The 17,806-nt window shown below is 35.7% G+C and overlaps 1 protein-coding gene across 1 annotated transcript; it reads right to left on the bottom strand.

Annotated features, from left to right (window-relative positions):
* Positions 1-13,267: 13,267 nt before the first annotated feature.
* Positions 13,268-16,778, bottom strand: LOC133863004 (GATA transcription factor 8). The gene is made up of 4 exons (XM_062298967.1): positions 16,527-16,778; positions 15,943-16,095; positions 15,256-15,504; positions 13,268-14,479 (listed from the first exon to the last, which is right to left on the bottom strand). Exons 3-4 carry the CDS (start codon positions 15,487-15,489, stop codon positions 13,682-13,684), a joined length of 1,032 nt encoding a protein of 343 aa, XP_062154951.1. The 5' UTR covers positions 15,490-15,504; positions 15,943-16,095; positions 16,527-16,778; the 3' UTR covers positions 13,268-13,681.
* Between the last annotated feature and the right edge of the window lie 1,028 nt (positions 16,779-17,806).

The following is a 17,806-nucleotide window of genomic DNA, read 5'->3' as shown; positions in this document are numbered from 1 at the left end:
GCTCCGCGCGGGACAATTCCCGCGCGGCACCTGGCCACACATTTCGAAAAATTAAAAATAAAATTATTAATATTAAAACTTAAATTAATTTTCGGTACAGTTTATCTCTCTCTCTCTCTCTCTCTCTCTCTCTCTCTCTCTCTCTCTCTCTCTCTCTCTCTCTCTCTCTCTCTCTCTCTCTCTCTCTCTCTCTCTCACAGCACCACCGGGCAACGAATCCGACCACCGCGCGTTCCGGTCTCAACTGGACGGAGAAACTGACCGTGAGTTCTCTCTCTCTCTCTCTCTCTCTCTCTCTCTCTCTCTCTCTCTCTCTTGTGTGGATCTCTCTTTCTTATCATTTGATGTTTCGGTGATGTAGGGATCGGAGGACTGGCCGGAAAAAGAAACTTGATTTTTTAAGTTTTGGCTTTTTGAATCTAATTTCCGGCGACTGGGCGATTTTGTTGGTGATTTTTGGTTGTTTTGTTGGTATTTTGTTGGTGATTTTGTTGATAATTTTTTGGTGTTTTTGTTGTTGGCCTCGAAGAAGTTTCCGGAAGGGGAAAAAAAAGAAACTTGATAAATTTTGTTGGTGATTTTTTGCCGTTTTCTTGGATTTTGTTGAAGTTTTGTTGAAGTTTTGTTGTTGCCGGCCGGCCGGCCTCGAAGATGTTTCCGGAAGGGGAAAAAAAATAAACTAGATAATTTTTTTGGATTTTGTTGGTGGTTTTTTGGCCAGAAAAAGTTTTGTTGGTGTTTTGTTGTTGCCGGCCGGCAAGGGGAAGAAAAAAAAAGGTTGTTCCGGCAAATTGAAAATACCGGTGAAAAAAAAATAAAATTAGAGAAGCCTTCTTCTCTCTCTTTTTTTTTTTTTTTTTTTTTTGAAAAAATTAAAGTATTTAGCCGCGTGTGCTACAGTACACGCGGCCAATTGTTGGCCGCGTGTACTGTAGCACACGTGGCCAAGTGGCCACGAATATTTAAGTACACGCGGCTAACTGTCAGCCGCGTGTATTTTAATACACGTGGCCACTTGGACACGTGTATTAAAATACACGCGGCCAATTGTACAGTTAGTGTCAACTGGGTCCGCCGCGTGTATGTACGTGGCTACTTGCACGCGGCCAACAGTTCGCCACGTGTACAGTGACTGTACACGCGGCGAACTGCAAGTGGCGAAAATTAATTTTTTTTGTAGTGTGCATTTAAAATAAACGGCGCAGATCAAAACAACACATAAAAAGGAGAAAGAATGTCAACAGGATAGGTCGGGTGACTAATTACTTGCCTTCAATAGTTGGTTTAAGAGTAGTCGGACCACCATTTGAAAATGAGGGTGGTCCAATTACTCTCTATGATGAGTTTAAGCGTGATTGAACTACCTCTTACTACCAAAAAAAAAAAAAAAAGTTTAGACACGATACAAAATGAGATTTATATGTCCGAGTGAATGAGTAGACTGTTTAAGACATGGCCGAGCAGATAAGTTTTAGGATTCAAATTGCTAGCCATTGTAAACAACGTATGAAAGAATAATGGTGTACTTACCACCCAGAGTACGGTATTGCTTGGCCTTTTCCTAATATTCGTTTTAAAAGATTAATTGCTTGACATAGACTTCATACCTATCGATCTAGCTATATGTTTGAGAAACTCTAGGCACTGTGGGGTAGTCATTTTTTATTTTTTGCCAAGTACTTGACGCAGACTCCATAATCCATATCCAACAATATAGGAAAATCTCACTGTTAGTGGTAAAAATATTATGGAAATTATAAATAAATTAATAAAAAGTTTTTAATTTATGTTGTGTGTCAGTTTTCTACTCTAAAATGAACTGGTTTGGGGGTAATACGTGAATACAATGAAAAATGGAATATATATATACCATACTAATTTGAAAAATATTATATATTACACTAATATTTCACCAATATTTTACTATATTAACATGATAATATTTAGTAATTTTTGGATCAACCTTTGTTTATATATATATATATATATATATATATATCCAAGAAAAAGAAAATATCTAATGACTACTAAACTTTAACATATCAGTATAGTAAAATATTTGTGACATATTAGTGTGATATATGGTAAAATTTCCTTTATCACATAATGAAACGTTCAAATTGACAAATGAAGATTATCGAAAAAAAAAAAAATCGACATAAATATTGATATGTCTCAATCATCAAATTGACAAATCAAGCTAGGCTATAAAAATAGCAAATTAATAAAAATGTCCATTATTTGTTATAAGGATATTCTGACCCACCTTGTTTCCTCCACAATTAAAGTTAACTATTTTCATGCTTCTATTGAACTAATTTAGAAATAATATACAAATATATTGTAGCGAATAAAATAAAAGGATAGTTCCACTAATTAACTATCATGACCGTGACACATGGCAATTTAAGGTTTTCTTTTATTTATACTTTTTTCTTTTCTGTCCAAGATTACACACTTTGTTTAGATCAATATGCTTTGCACTTATGCTTCGTTTGTTTTGACGTAAAATGATTTTCGTCGTAAAATATTTTCGATGAAATTATTTTCAGAAAAATGATTTTCTCGAAAATATTTTTTCGCATTTGGCTCGCACTAAAAAATTACGAAAGGCGAAAATGCAACTGTCGCCGGAATCCGGCAACATCCGGTCATTATTGCCGAATTTCGACGAGCATGTTTGGCCGGATTCCGGCCGAACTCCTCCAGAACTGTCTAGATCCGGCTGGCTTCTGACCATGGCCGAAATCTGGTCCGCCGGCATTCGGCGACGGTGGCTGGATGTCGGCGACAGTAAAAAAAATTGGTTTTCTTTTCTTTAAAAAAAATAAATAAATAAAAATGCAGGTGTGGGAGACCAACTGTAGTTATTTTACCAAAGTATGACCATAATAGCATATGTCTGTTGGGAGCTACACAAGAGAGACCTAAACAGTGGGAACCGCATGTCCTCCCTCAAGTCCGACTAAACCATAGCCTGAACCAGTCCATCAAGGCATTAATAGATTCAAGACGGCTAATACTAATAAAATTAAGAATTCCTATTTCAAGAGTGTTGGAAATAATTTTGGATAGTGCATAAAGTTCTTATTGAAATAAAATAATATCAACATGAAAATTAACAATTAAATAAATAATTTTTAAAGAAATAATTGGTTGAAAAATTATTGTTGATACTAGACCATATTGATCCGAAAAAATAATAATAATAAAATAAATAATGTACAAGAGATTAAAATTAAATTAAGGAAATATCTCACGATGCTAGCTATAGAATCATGCAAGAAGAGCGTTGTTCTTAAAGGTTGATTCGTGCCTCCCGGAGTGTATAACTCGGTGTGATTGGATTTCTTGACACGCAACCTCCCAATATTAGGCTATAGCGTCTATTTTCGTTAAGGACACACTTCCAAGAACGAAGATCAAATAGAATAACTCTTTGATCAAAGTGGATGGGGGACTTAAGAATATTTTTTCTTGTAGAAAAGCTAATAGTATAACAAATAGGTTTATGGCTTAAAACCAAATTCACGTTGGAATATATGAATGCACGTTGGAAAAATATGTTAGAGGTTTTATCCAAAGAAAAAGACTGATCTCAAATGCATTGGGAACTCAATTTATATAAACGGTCAAAAAATGTAAACACTACAGATTTTCTTTTAAGGGTCATGAATGACAAACGGTCATCAGACTCATAACTATTAACCGTTACAAATCGAAAGTAATAAACTTTAATAATGACAATATGTTTGAAGATCAAAAAGCCATAAAAACAATTTTTAATAACCGACGGTTACAAAATAAAAATCCACAATTCACAAATATATATTTTAATAAATCAGTTTTTTTTTTTCCTTTGCCATAAAAACTCATGAATATATTTTAATACCAAATGGTAAAACATTTAAAAATGGCTAAAAAGAAAATAATGTTTATAACACATATATTACAACAAAGAGTACTTGAACTCTCACCCTTGTACATGCAGGGGCGGAAGGCCCCCCCAAGCCCCAATTAAAATTCTTCCCCCCCAAAAAAAAAAAGAAAAAATTAAAAAAATTAAAATTTTTTCTCAAATTTTATTATTTTTTCTAATTTTAGCCCCCCAAAACTTTTTTTTTAAATTTGGCACCCCCAACTTTGGAGGGCTGGCTCCGCCCCTGTTTACATGTACAATCACTTTAAAGATTTTCTTAAGGCCACTTAATTGGTTTAAGAACGAAAAAATATGTGCTTAAATTCTTCGGGTGCAATAAATGATTACTCACAGTATAATGTTGAAAACTTGAAAAGCAAGACCTTAATAAACAAACTGAAAGGAAAGTTAGCTCTAGATCACAATTATTTTGTCAATGGTGGGTAGTTAAAATGTCATCTTGAACATGTCATTAAGTGACAAATGTAGCATGAATATATGTACATGCATGAACGGCGTTGACTGTCCAGCTTATCAATTGTTAGAGTAAAATGGAAAATTAATACATTTGATAAGTAATATTATTTTTTTTTACATCTATTTGTCACACATATTTTACATTAACTGACGTAGCGAATATTAAGTAACTGACATGAAAAAATCAATCACTTAAAATATGACAAGTCAATTAGTGTATGTATATATATATATATATGAGTGTGTAGAACAACTTACTTTTAATATATATCAACTACTCAATCGATTGTTAAGATCCAATCTTGGGTGGTTTCGGATGAGGTGGTGAGATAATAATTTTGATGATCGTGTTTAGATTTCAATCAAACAATGTGGAAATTATGGTTTAATAACTTTTATCAAGCTAATTATCAAACCAATTTCCACAATGATCAAAACCAAAATCAAATAAAGCAGTAAAATAATTAACACAAAAATGTTGAAAATGAAGTGAAAAACTTTTGAAGAACAATTCAAAAGTAAAACCATTTTTAGAGCCAGCCAACCCTACAAACATCCAATATATAAAACTTATGTTACTGATTATTCTTACTTACAAAATATTTGTAACTCTAAAATCCAATCTTACAGCTCGATAAATGACGTGTTCACCTTCCACTGCAGTAGCTCAAGAATCTCTAGCCTTCTTTTACACGGATCACTTGATCTTATTGACACCAATTTCCCCTACTTAAAACCACTAAAATTGCTGCATTTCCAAAAATAAGAACAAATCTATAAATAATGACAAAAAATCAAATGATCAAATGCACCGAACAGCGTTTTCTTTCAAACTAAATCGGATGAAACTTCTCAAATTCAATCTATTAAATTGTAATATATCCTTACTTAGGGTACGTGATTATCACATGTCCTTTTATCTGTCTTTAAAGCACGTAATACATATGAGAATCACTCGTAGGCTTTAGACAATGGGTGTACATGTGGATGCAGTTATTTGCAATATTCACTGCCCCATCCACAATATGCGGACATCGCTTTTAGATATCTACATCCGCATCCGCATAATGGCCTTTTGAGCCAATTTTAGTCTTTTGGGCATTCTTTGATTTCTATTAAGGCCTATTTTAAACGATTTTAAAAATAACTTAGGCCGATTTTTGGTGTTTTGAGCTTGTTTTAATTTTTGTTTTAAACCCTAATGTTTTGAATGATTTCACATTACTTTTACCTTTTAGGACAAGTGCTACACGAAAAAGTAATACAACTAATCAAACCAATGTAAACATAACCTATATCTAATTCAAAATGACGTCGTTTTTATAAATTAATTATATATATATATAAAGAGTATGCGGATGTGGTAAAACTACTATCTATTTACGTATATGCGGATAATAATTTTTGCTAACAGCATTCATATCCACATGTGCGCTAGCGGATAGTTGCAAACAACAAACACTGACAATAATCAATATCCGCCCGCATGTACACCAAGTAATGTTTCTTCCACATCTCTTACATAATTTTTGCACAATTCTAACTAACTTTTTTTTTTTTTTTTTTATAATCAACCATTAGATTTGTTATCCTACATATGAGCCCTAATTATTCAATGGTTGATCTTAAAAAAATATATTGTTAGAGTTGTGTAAAAGTTGTTTACAAATTATGCAAAAAAACATTACTCCATGTACACCCCTATTCAAACATGCCAGATAATGAATTCTCGAACGACATTAACCAACTTTCAAGTTTAGTATATTATATAAGACAATCTGTCTCTCTCTCTCTCTCTCTATGAAACAGTCGGTCGGACCTAGCTAGTTGGCTAGTTATGAATTTGTGTCATTCTGAAGCAAATTAAGCAGAGCAAATGTATCATGTAGAGGGTCTCCAAACTATTCAAACCACGTAGAAAGAGACCCTCTAACCAGACACACAGTGGATATAAATGGGAGCTGAAGGGATCAAACAAAAGCAGTTGGAGACGAAAGAAACATTGATAATGACATCAATTGTCTTACGCCCATCTGCTAGAACCTCTTCCTCAACAGACTCCAACATTACTTGACCCACATATTAATTTTAATTAATTGACCCCTCTTGAATGCTTTTGGACTTTTCCCCCTCCTTCGTTTTCTCAGCGTCCTTAAACAACTACCACACCCTATCCAATCCCTATTTTAGGGGTTGTCCTGTGGTTGTCTTTCTTCGTGTGCCCTTTGATAATTAAGGACCACGCTATCGACAAACAAAAATCACCACGTCTCTCGCAATTACTTTTCACTACATTACAAGTCAAAGGTGCTTTGTACGTTTTATTGGCTGCATTTATATCTTCTTCTTTTTTTCTTTTTATTCATTGTCTAAATGGACTTCCTTAATTCCTTTAGGATAGAGATTCCGTGTCTAAGTATTGCACGGGATCACAATATATTTTATTTGGACTATCCATTTAAATGAATGGTTGAGATAACGACAATAAATCAAAAAGAAAGAAAAAATGAGGTAACTAACTAGATGACAGTTTAGATGGCCGAACGACCCATTAATTAAAAGAGTTGGTGTGACCATTCCTTAGGGTCAGTTTGAAATTAGCAAAATCACTTATTGGTCAGGAGGCGATTTAAATCATGACAGTAAATTAACATGTTAGAAGTAATTTTTTTTTTAATTAAGTAATTAAAAAAATATATGAGTATTTTGTAGGCCGAATTTTTTGTTTTTTAAAAAAAATGTCCAATTAAAGAGCGAAAAAAGTTGGTAAGACACAAAAAGAAGTTTTGTCCAACGTAGGTGTTTCATGTTTGATGGGATCGGAACCGTTTAATCACAGCCAATCGGTAATGGTCCAACCATAGCCGCCACGTTTAGCTTGTAGTACGCCCGTACGTGTGTAAACTGTAAACGATCTTCGTCGCGTGCGGGGTACTGATCTCTTCCACGTGGCAGGACGCGCGTGGTTCTCCCGCATGCTGTGTGAATCTCGTCAGTGACGTGTTGGGACGCGACGTGCGGGGACCACAAATGTAGGCCCACTTGGGAATCTCTGTCGTTACTTCTGGCCCTACAAATGAAATCTCATCCTACCTTCCAAAATTTCTTTTTCTTTCGTTGAATACTTGAATTTATTTTTATTTATTAATTTAATTTAATTTAATTTTTTTATTTTCTTTCTGAGCCTATGGTTGAATCTAGTTTCCAACACGGTTTCCCTGTGATCTTATATTAAGGATGCCGGATGTGCTAAAATATTAGCCTTGGAAATCACACTAATACATTGCCGTTTCACCCCAAAAAAAAAAAAAAAAAAAAAGAGATTGAGATGAAAATCTATACAGAAAAAAAAAAAAATGTTTAAATTGTACTTAAAGTCAAGTAGCCGGTACATAACATACCATCGTTGCACTATGCATATGTGACGGACGTTCACGACGGCTGTTGATACTAACTCGATATTAGTCTTTCATCTTTTAGCGACTCCACTTATTTATCAGTATTCAATAATTTAACAAAATTTTCTCATACAAAACATCGATCAATACATTTTAATCCAGCCTATAGGTCATCATTTAATGACTCGATCACAAAGCCACAACCTATTCGATTGTATATTCGATGAGTTACGTCTGATTCCATACTTAGATGTGCTGGCCGACTCTAATGCCAAATTATATAAATATTAAGTAGATTTCACTTTTAAAAACTGACTTACAAAATACAAGAGGCCGGTAGCTATATGTCATATATATATATATATATTTATTATGGGACGACAGAAATATTTATCTGGAAGAAAAAAATAATTTTAATTTATGAGAATTTAATGGTGTTAAAAGCAGGATTGAGAATGAGGAGAGGCAAGCGGTGTGATGTTGATGAGTGGTAGTTGGCACATCGTGATGGGTGTTGTGGGGTAGGGAGTTGTTTGGGGTTGTGATTCCGATTAGAATTTTCAAGCTAAGGGACAGCAAATTGGAATGCAATAAATTATGATCCCAACGGGATCGTCGTTGCATGAGACATGGGTTTCTTCAACATTCAATGCTACACATGCTTTATGCATGTCCAGTTGTCCACGCGCAGGCTGGGGCTGAGGCTGCTCTTCCGGTGGCCGCTGCCGCTGCCGTGGCCGGCGGTCTTGCTTGTGTGTTTTGCTTCACAATTAAAGTTACAGGCCTTTGGTCAACTAGCAATATCACAATTATTATATATTAACTATATATATTATATTATAGCATTAATTCATAGCGCGAGACTTTCGACAACATCAAGCTAAGGTAATTAATTAAGTTTCATCAACGCGGCCTCGTATTCCTCAAACAAAAACTTGACCATATTAATTATTGTATTAGAACAACGAGTTATTATCGTAAACTTAAATCTCTTAATGTTTAATTACGTACCCCCTCAAAAACAAAGAAAACAAAAGTTTAAATGGTATCCTATGATGTTATACAAAGTTCTTACTTGGAAACTTTAAGTGTGTATCGATCTCCTCAACTTTAGGGTGCTTAGGGCATCTCCAACAATACATATCTTATTTACATAAATTTTACAAGCGACTTTTTAAGAAACCAATTAAACGGCTTTTTACTTTTTTATTCATATAAATTTTTTATAATAACTTATTTTATCATTTCTTTATACTTTTTAAACGTTATTTCAAATAAATGATAGGAGAAAAAAAGATAAAAGATAAAAGAAAAAGTTATTTAAATGTTCTTTTAAATAAATATTAGGAGAAACAAAGAGGAAAAGAGAGGAAAAGAAAAGCTTTTTTAAAATAAAATAAAATAATTGATAGGCAAACAAAAGTTCTACCATATATTTAGGTAGTTGAGATGGTTAATGAGCCGGATCGACATTCTTGCATGCAGCTTTTTACATAACAAATGGTATACACGTTGTCACATGGTAAATATATATTATCATACCATTTAAAAATTGGCAAAATATTGTCAATTTAATGTATTTATAATTTTTTTATAAAAAAAAACAAAAAAAAAAAAAAAACAATTTAATGCTTGAAAAGTAACATGAATCCACTCGGTTAACAACACAAAGCCATTTGTCAACCTAGCCCATAAGTGAACTATGGGCTTTTCAGATTCCAACCTTGAGAGAAGCTCCCTGACAACTTTTTAACGCTCAAAACTAATTACTGATGGGTCTAGATTAAAAAAAAAATACTGATGGGTCTAAAAAAATCCTCTCTATTTCTATTTCAACTAAAATGCACAGATTTATTTTATCGTCTTAAAATTTTATTTTATTATATTTAATTGTGTAAATGGTGCTACATTATTTAAAAAACTTAAATGACATGACAAAATATGAAACCTAATTTGAACAATGAAATAAAGAATTTTAATATCAATTAAAATAGAGAGGATCTTTATCCTTAATTTAAATGATGTGACAATATATTTGTCACGTAACAACACATGCACCATTAGATTTATAAAATTTAATTTAGACTATAAAATAAATATTTTCCATTTTACTTGACAATGTCCAATTTTGGAAAGCATGCGGCCTCAAAAATGTTACTGCCACGTAAAAATTTGTGCGAGTCCAACCCAACCATTTGATAGAATTTCACAAGGCCAGTTTGGGGTTTCGGAAGATCATTTTTTGTCATTGTTTTGCAGGGTCACGATTTTCATTCTGGCCCAAAGCTTTACTTCGGGTCGGAGCCCAAATGCCCATAACAGGACAAGATCATGTTGCCAATTATGGCCCAATCTTTCTAAAAAATAAACCCCCCAAGAAACAACAAAAACTTCCTAAAATTTCAGTGTTCGTTTGAGTGTGCGATTATTTTGTATTATATTCAAAATTGTGAATACCAAGAGAATTTGTTTTTTAAAATTATATTTGAATAGTTTATAAAACCTGAGACAAAAATTATTAAAAGTTGGATAAAATCTTAGTAGAATTTGAATTTTAAAAAACAAATCATGTTTTTGAAAAATATTAAAATATAATAATAATTACAAAAAAAAAAAAAAGAAAAAAAAAAAAACAATTGTTACCCATGTCCTAAAGCATGCACTTGCACTTACAAACTGGGTTTTATCGACAGTTTTATCTTAAAGAATATTTTCGAAGATTCAATTTGTCACAAACGCCATCTCGCTTTAACTTTCCATTATCAAAAGAAATCCATCCAATTTACTTCATGATAGAAATTTCTTATAAATTGTGTTGGAGGTATTTTTCTCCGTTATAATCTTTAATTAAAAGTGATATATATCCATTAGCATGTGAGAAGCACATGTTTTTACATGCTTTATTATAGGATTAGTAAAAAAAAAAAAAAACGTGTTTTTCATATGATCAAGGAACGCGTCACTTTTAGAGACCGATCCACAAATTCAACTTGTAAGAAATTTTAATCTCTTCAATTTTTACTAAAATATCTACAAACTCACGTGTCAGTTCCATATTTTATGAAAATGACTGTCACGTGAACTGCCACGTGTGAAGTCCACATTTTAGCAGCAAATATGGTGAGTTCCACATAAACTACTACTTAAGTTTGTAAACACAGTAAGAGGGATTGTAGTAAATATAGTAGTACCCCATAACATTCTCTTAATATAGTGAGTAATGCTACACGAACTCACTCCTATACTCTCTGACGTTGCTTTTAAAATCATAATTGCATCAAAATTTAATAGTGTTTCATCTTTGATCCAATCGTGATTTTAAAAGTCACGTCAAGAAATACGAATGTGAGAATACGAGAATAAAAGAGTAGGTGTGTTTGTAGCATTACGACTGTAATATAATTTAAGCCAAAAATTTGTTTGGCAAATGCAGACATTAGATCAGGTTGGATGAGGTTTTCAGGTTAGGAGGGGACACCTGATTTGGGTCACTGTAGGGGGTGGGGAGAATAGCCACCTTTGTCTGGTTCCTTCTACAAATAGAGTCATAATGAAAGCACATCTTAAAACATGTCTTTGAAAGGACTTCATACGATATGATTAAATGTTAAGTCAGCATAAGAAATGAAAGCAACCGAAATTATTGATGCACCCAATTTGGTTTTATGCCCTTAATACTATTGATTTGTTGGTAATTTAGTTGCAAATGTTCAATCATTAGGTTGCGGTGGGTCAGATTGAGACGTATTGCCGAATGCCTCAAAACGACCCTAGCCATCATGGGGATCATTTTACTCAAGCCCAAAGCAATCCATCAAAATCACCAACCCAATGATGTGTTGGGTAAACTCTGGAGGGAGATTCGGATACTCAGTAATTTTGTTGTCGGGATTGATAGCAATTCGAGTAGTAAATGTGAGTGAGTTTCTATAAAGTATGCCTGCTGGACTTTTTAAAATCTGATTAAACAGGAAAATCTCGTAAAAACTCTCGCATTTACTGTTTGAATTCATCGAGACTTCTGTCCAAAGTTTGGCCATGTTCTATTTCCGAACTTCTAATCCCGCAAGTCAAGTGGACAGTGAAAGATTTTGGCCAATGCAAAACGCGTTGGAGTTGTCACTTCAATCACACCTAAACGCGTTTGCAACATTACTCAAATCATCCTCATAAATTATTATCACTAATCACCCTCCCTCTCAAGTTGGCAGAACAACAAAGGCAAACTAAAGAGGACCAGGAATAGAATTCTATGTCCCAAGTTGAGCCTCATAGGCAATGTTATTTGAACAATATCTAACATCCATGTGCCCTCTTACCTTCCCATTGTCTTTGACACGCTCCTTGTTTTGTGAAGCTGAAAATAAAAAAAATAAAAATTACAGAAGTGTAAACTTATGCGCCTAATTTACGGCAAAATGGATTCTGCCTCTTCACCCTTATTGACAGTGGAAAGGATCCACCCTAACGCTTGTTTTTCTACTTCTCTCTTGAAAGAAAGAAAAAAGATACATGTGCCTGGCCTTATCAATGCCCAACATTGATGGAAGCTCTCAACATATATATCTTTTCCATTGATAGTGACTGAAACCATTCTCTTGTAATGTGCAAAAGGACCTGATTAAAACAGCAAAAGTAATCCTGCCATGTGCACAAGACCATTACTTATCCTTTGGAGTCAAACTATACTGCTGCATTTTGGCTTCGAAAACCAATAAAAAGTATTTCCTACCAAAATCAGAAGACCAGTTAGGCTTAAAAGTAACAGAAAAAGCACTACCAAATGGCCCATCAGATCCTTCAATACCCAGTATGTTGATAAGCTGTGGCATTGAAATAGAACCCAGGCTTCATTGGAGACCAAGGAAAAAGCAAAAACAACTGCCAGAAGGTAAGGATCTAAATAAAGAATCTGAAGCTGGAAAGAAAGAAAGGTGGGGATAGAACTAAGCTTTTCTTGCTTTTTTCAGTCTGACTTTAAGCAAAGTTTACTTCAGAAAAAAATACACTTACCGCCGATATATCTTGGTTTAATCCAAAAAGTACATCCAAATTGTTTGTTAAATCCTATTGGAAATAAGGTAATCAATTCTGTATGAGATTCTAGTTACAAGAATGGGTGGTTAATATGATATTAATACATTATTAAACCAAACTCAAAGACTCAAATTGTATCCCAACATATTTATGACGGCTTCAATAATAACAATGCTAGTGATAATGTGCAAAAGAGTGGATAATGATGGTCCATTTTGCATCTCCGCGGCATGTCGTTTTGTGTATAGGATACGAGTCCAAATTTAATTTTAAGTCTTTTATAAAAAAGAGAGAATGTGAAATTAAATCTGGATCGTGGAAAAAACTACAGCATGTGTGCCAAAGTTTTTTTACAACGCTTAAGCCAAATCCAAAATACAAAAGAAGCAGGAAAATAAGAAATAGGGAGAAAATACAGAGTGTTCGGGAAAGGCACTTTGGTGAGCATGACAAATCTCAAATTCCATTACTCATCTCATAATTTTCTACTACAAATGAACTGCAAAAAGAATTCCCATGGAAAGGAAACAGAAAGAAAAGAATGCAAACTAAGAGACAACACAGACTCTCACACCTACTTACCATTAAGGAGCTACTAGCCATCACTTAACCTAAATTCTACCCTTAAACTTGCATCTTTGTCTACCCATTTTTCGGTTCTGTCATTTCAATCCTCCTCTACTAGCTAAAATATGGTCATCTATTTCTCCTATTGCCCCCCATTCCATCCCTGTACAAAAAAAAAAGCAATGAACAAAAGAAATGAAACAACAGAGAAATAACATAAGAGAGGTAAAGGAGGCAGTGAAGAGAAAAGGTTCCTACTAGGAACACAGCTCTCTCATCCTCCCTAAATGTAATCCAGCCCTAGGCTGCTATTTGCATTTGGAATGAGTTCCGGCGAGGCAGCCATGGTTGGTGTTGTCTCAGCTATAGCAGGCCTCTCACCAATCTTATTTCTCATTTCAACGACCTTCTTATGGGAATTCGAGTGCAAGGATGGAACAAACGTTGGGCTTGCTGCAGGCCGGTATTCAGGGAAGAGCCGGCCTGACTTGTAGCGAACGCCACACGCGTTGCAAAGTGTTTTCGGCCCCAATGGGCCTGCCCGCCATTGGGGTGTCTTGGTTATCTCACAATGCATGCATTTCCTGACCGCTTGGGATGGCAGATTTTGATTTGTCTCCACAGGGCCGAGTGGAACTGTCAATTTGATTTTCTTTTTCTTCTTGTGCTCTGTAGTGCCTTGTTGTTTTGGAATCTTGATAGTCAGACGAGACTCTGCAAAATTCTCAGAATCTGAAGAGACTTTTGGTGCAAGGAATAGCTGAGGGGTCTCAGTGACAGAGGAAGTGGGGGAAATAAGTTGAATTGCCGAGCGAGGATTGAAGGTTGCTGGGCGAGGACGCTTGCTGCGAGCACGTCCCCGCCGTCCAGGGGTTATGGTTTCCGGGCTGCGCGGCACATTCTTCTCAACTGTGCAGGAGCTGCTGCTCTCGAGGACAGAGACCGGGCTGGAGGTCTGAAATTGGTGGTGGGATGATTCCTTATTGATTGCAGACTCCTCTTTCTTCATGGTAAGGCTTCCTCCAGAGAAGGAATCCTCAACAAAGTTTGATAGCCATTCCAGCTGAACAATGTCTTCATACTACAGTAGGAAAGAACACCCAAAAACAGAATTAATTGAAAGGCGGTGAGAAATGTTCCACATTCATCCAAGAAAATCTAGGCTAGCTACACAACTAAGCATCCACAAAAACATAACCATATGTTCTATCTTTTGGTTAAATTATTAATTAAATAGTTAAATTCACAATTATTCCGTCAGAAAATTATCAAATTAATTTCACCTTGTATGCACATTCATATACTACTATTCAAATTCCAATCATCCAAGTTGACACGTTACCAAATCCCCACAAATTTGCAAAACATGATCATAATTGACTTTTTTTTTTTTTTTTTAATCATTATTGTCTATTTTAAAAGTAAAATCATACGACAAATCACGTGACCTCCATTAATGACGCCCGATTGTTAAACGGTCTAATCGATGAGTGAGGCCATGCCATGTCACCCTGCCGAGGACATGGATTTACTATTGAGACCCCCTAAGTGCACCTCGAAACGACGAAAATACCCTTGCGCTACAAGGTTTTGAATTTTGAACACAAAAAAATTCAAGAATTGCTCTTTCACATTTGCCACCTAACGATGTAGAGACAACCATTATAGTCGGCCCACCGTCACGCGGTCTGCCAACCTGGCACTTTAAATTTGTCAATGAATTCAACCATTTACTTCCAAAAGTTATTGCTACTTATGACGTCAGCAACCAAATTTGAAATTTCAATTTTTTTAGAACCCAGCCAAGAGGCCCAGTGCTGCCACGTGCAAGAAGCAAACAACTAAAAGAACACTCACCGGAACAGAGAGCTCGGCGGAGAGGTCCGACGCGCTGTTTCCTGCGGAGAAGACCGATTCGGAGCCGGGCAGCGAGTCGGACTGATTCGACCAGAGGGTCGGGAAAGTGTTGCAGTCGGCGCTGCCCAGCGTGGCCTCCACGTCGTCCTCACCGGTCGGGAAATCCAGCAGGTCGTCGATGTGGTCGAAGAAGCTGCCGCAGTCAATCTCGTCCATGAAGTTCGGTCCGATCATTGTCCCAAAATTTTCCTGAGAAAAAAGCGAATGGAAAGTGAGGAAAATTTTGTTGCGAGCTTCGCCGAATTATAGTAACGAGTTGAAAGGAAATGACCTTCATTTCCTTTTTGGGGTTTCATGGCAATTCCTCAATTATGAGGCCAACCCATGAGCCGTGTGGCGCATTTTAGCAAGTATTTTGTCCGTTTAAAGTTCAAATTCTATTCATTTTGTAGTCTCTTGCTTTTGAAAAAAAAAAAAAAAAATCAATGGCCGAAATGGCGCTTTCAACTTTAAGGTAGCGCCAGCTGGTCCCGGATATGAGCAGTGAAATTTTGCAAATTGGGTTGTGGTTTCCAAGGAAGGAATTGTTCCGTCCAAAATAAAATTCGAAAAAGTAATACTTGTTGGAGGAAAGGAACAATTTTTGTACAGAAAATAAAGAGCTACGAAGGAAATTGCGAAGCCAACCTTGTGAGTTTCTGACCAAAAGGGCACTCAACAACGAGCTTGCTTTTTTCAGCGAGGCTGAGAAATTGTGGTCTGAGAGGTAAATGCGGAGTTTGAAACCGTCGGTGTTGGGATTGTCACTGAAACTGAAGAGGAATTCTAAATCAAATAATCCTGCATAAACGGTAAACAAGGTCATTGTGAGTACAGATAGGACCCAAAATCTATACAGTGTTTTTTAATTCGTAAAAAGAATGCAGTAAGCTTTCCCGAATTTCCAAAAAAATAAATTTGTAAAAGGAGAAGCAAAATTTGCTCCTCCTGTGTACTGTTTTGTTGCCGGGAAAACCGGGATAAAGAAACTGGTCTGAAATGGCTTGAATTATGGGGTTTTTTTAATTTCTTATTCACTAGGTTGTTCACACGATGTGTGATTTTCTGGGGCAAGTTTAAAAATTTGTTTCATTTTCTTTCCTTCAGGTTTCTCAGCAACCAAGCAGCGAAGTTATGCTGAAATTCAACCGCTGCCGACACTGAAATCCGAAACTAAAACGCCACCGACACTGAAAATTTTGAAAGCCGGGGAGAAAAATGCAAAGCCAAACCTGAGCATAGAACCTAAAATGAACTCCCGCCCGAAATACTTGCAATGGCCGAAGAAGCAGAAAAATTAAAGAAAAGCTCCTCAAAACGACGAGGCTGACAACACAGAGTAGCAGCTCTACTCCTATTCCTCCATTATAAACTGCAAAACTAGTGAGAGTTTTTAAGGGTGAGTACCTTGAGAGGAGAGGAGAAAAGGGAGAGGTTTGAAAGGAGAGAGAGGAGAGTGAGAAAGGCTAAAAAGGGGAGGGGAGAAGAGAGTGTGATAGTAACGTTAGGTGAGCCTCCTCCTTCATTGCTAGCTGTCTTTTACTATCCCCTCACTGTCGTGACGTTGAAGTCTTCTCTCCTCTCTCTCTCTCTCTATATCTCTCAAACAAAAAAAACTCTTGCTCTGATTACCCACGGGTCCCACTCCCCCCCCCCACCGCACCCAATCCTTCCCCCCACGGATTTGTTATCAAATTAATTTAAAACAGGAAAAAGTAAAAGAGCTGGGATGGATTGGTCTTGAAAGAGCTGATGAGTAGATAAAAAACTGTCCGGGGATTTTTCCTTACCTTTTTCTTTCAGTTCCTTTGCGAAGACTCTGCGCACAGAGATGAGAGAGAGAGAGAGAGATGAGGAGATTTCTGTAGTGTACTAAGGTCTGAAAATTTGTCAGGTTTCAACCGCCGTTGTTTCCGACAGGCACTGTTGTTTTTTTTTTTTTACAGCGATAATGCGAAATGTCAGAGACCAGAAGAGTTTTCAGTGGGCGGTGTTGTTGCTGTTTCTAACGAGGCGCGTGGCGTTGTGATTTGTACGGAATAAAATAGGGAGGTTAAAACTCCTAATTAACCAGACTGGTCCTGTAACTGATTGCGTGTTTCCTTCACTAATGGAATTTGCCCCTCCACTTTACTTGAAACTACGACTTTGTCTACCTTTTCTTAGTCCTAAGTTACCTAACGCATTATGGTTTAAGCAATAAGGATAGTATTGTCATTTGCGCATCACATGCTTTGGTAATTCTTGGGCATGGAGCACCTTATCCGGTAGATTTTTTTTTAAAAAAAAAAGTAGTTTTTTTTAGTTTTTTTTTTTTTTTTTTTTTTTTTTCTGAGATCCTATGGAGTTGGTTTATTATTCAATTTATTTCACATAAGAGTGCTTATACATAAAAAGTACTATTAGTAATTTAATAGTACTTACAACTTTATAATAATGCTCAGTTTGTTTCGGCGTAAAATGATTTTTAAAAAATAATTTCGATATTTTACTGTGTTTGATAGGAGCGAAA

Source organism: Alnus glutinosa, chromosome 3, assembly GCF_958979055.1.
Source record: "Alnus glutinosa chromosome 3, dhAlnGlut1.1, whole genome shotgun sequence".
In the NCBI taxonomy this organism is placed as follows: domain Eukaryota; kingdom Viridiplantae; phylum Streptophyta; class Magnoliopsida; order Fagales; family Betulaceae; genus Alnus; species Alnus glutinosa.
Note: the sequence above shows the minus strand (reverse complement) of the source record. Positions and strands in the feature narration are given on the sequence as shown.

What these genes read in the sequence shown, in the direction of transcription:
- LOC133863004 (XM_062298967.1), bottom strand. Translation starts at nt 15,489, where the DNA reads ATGATCGGACCGAACTTCATGGACGAGATTGACTGCGGCAGCTTCTTC. An exon ending in CCGCCGAGCTCTCTGTTCCG is followed by an intron (nt 14,480 to 15,255) that starts GTGAGTGTTCTT and finishes TTCCTACTGTAG; the next exon opens with TATGAAGACATTGTTCAGCT.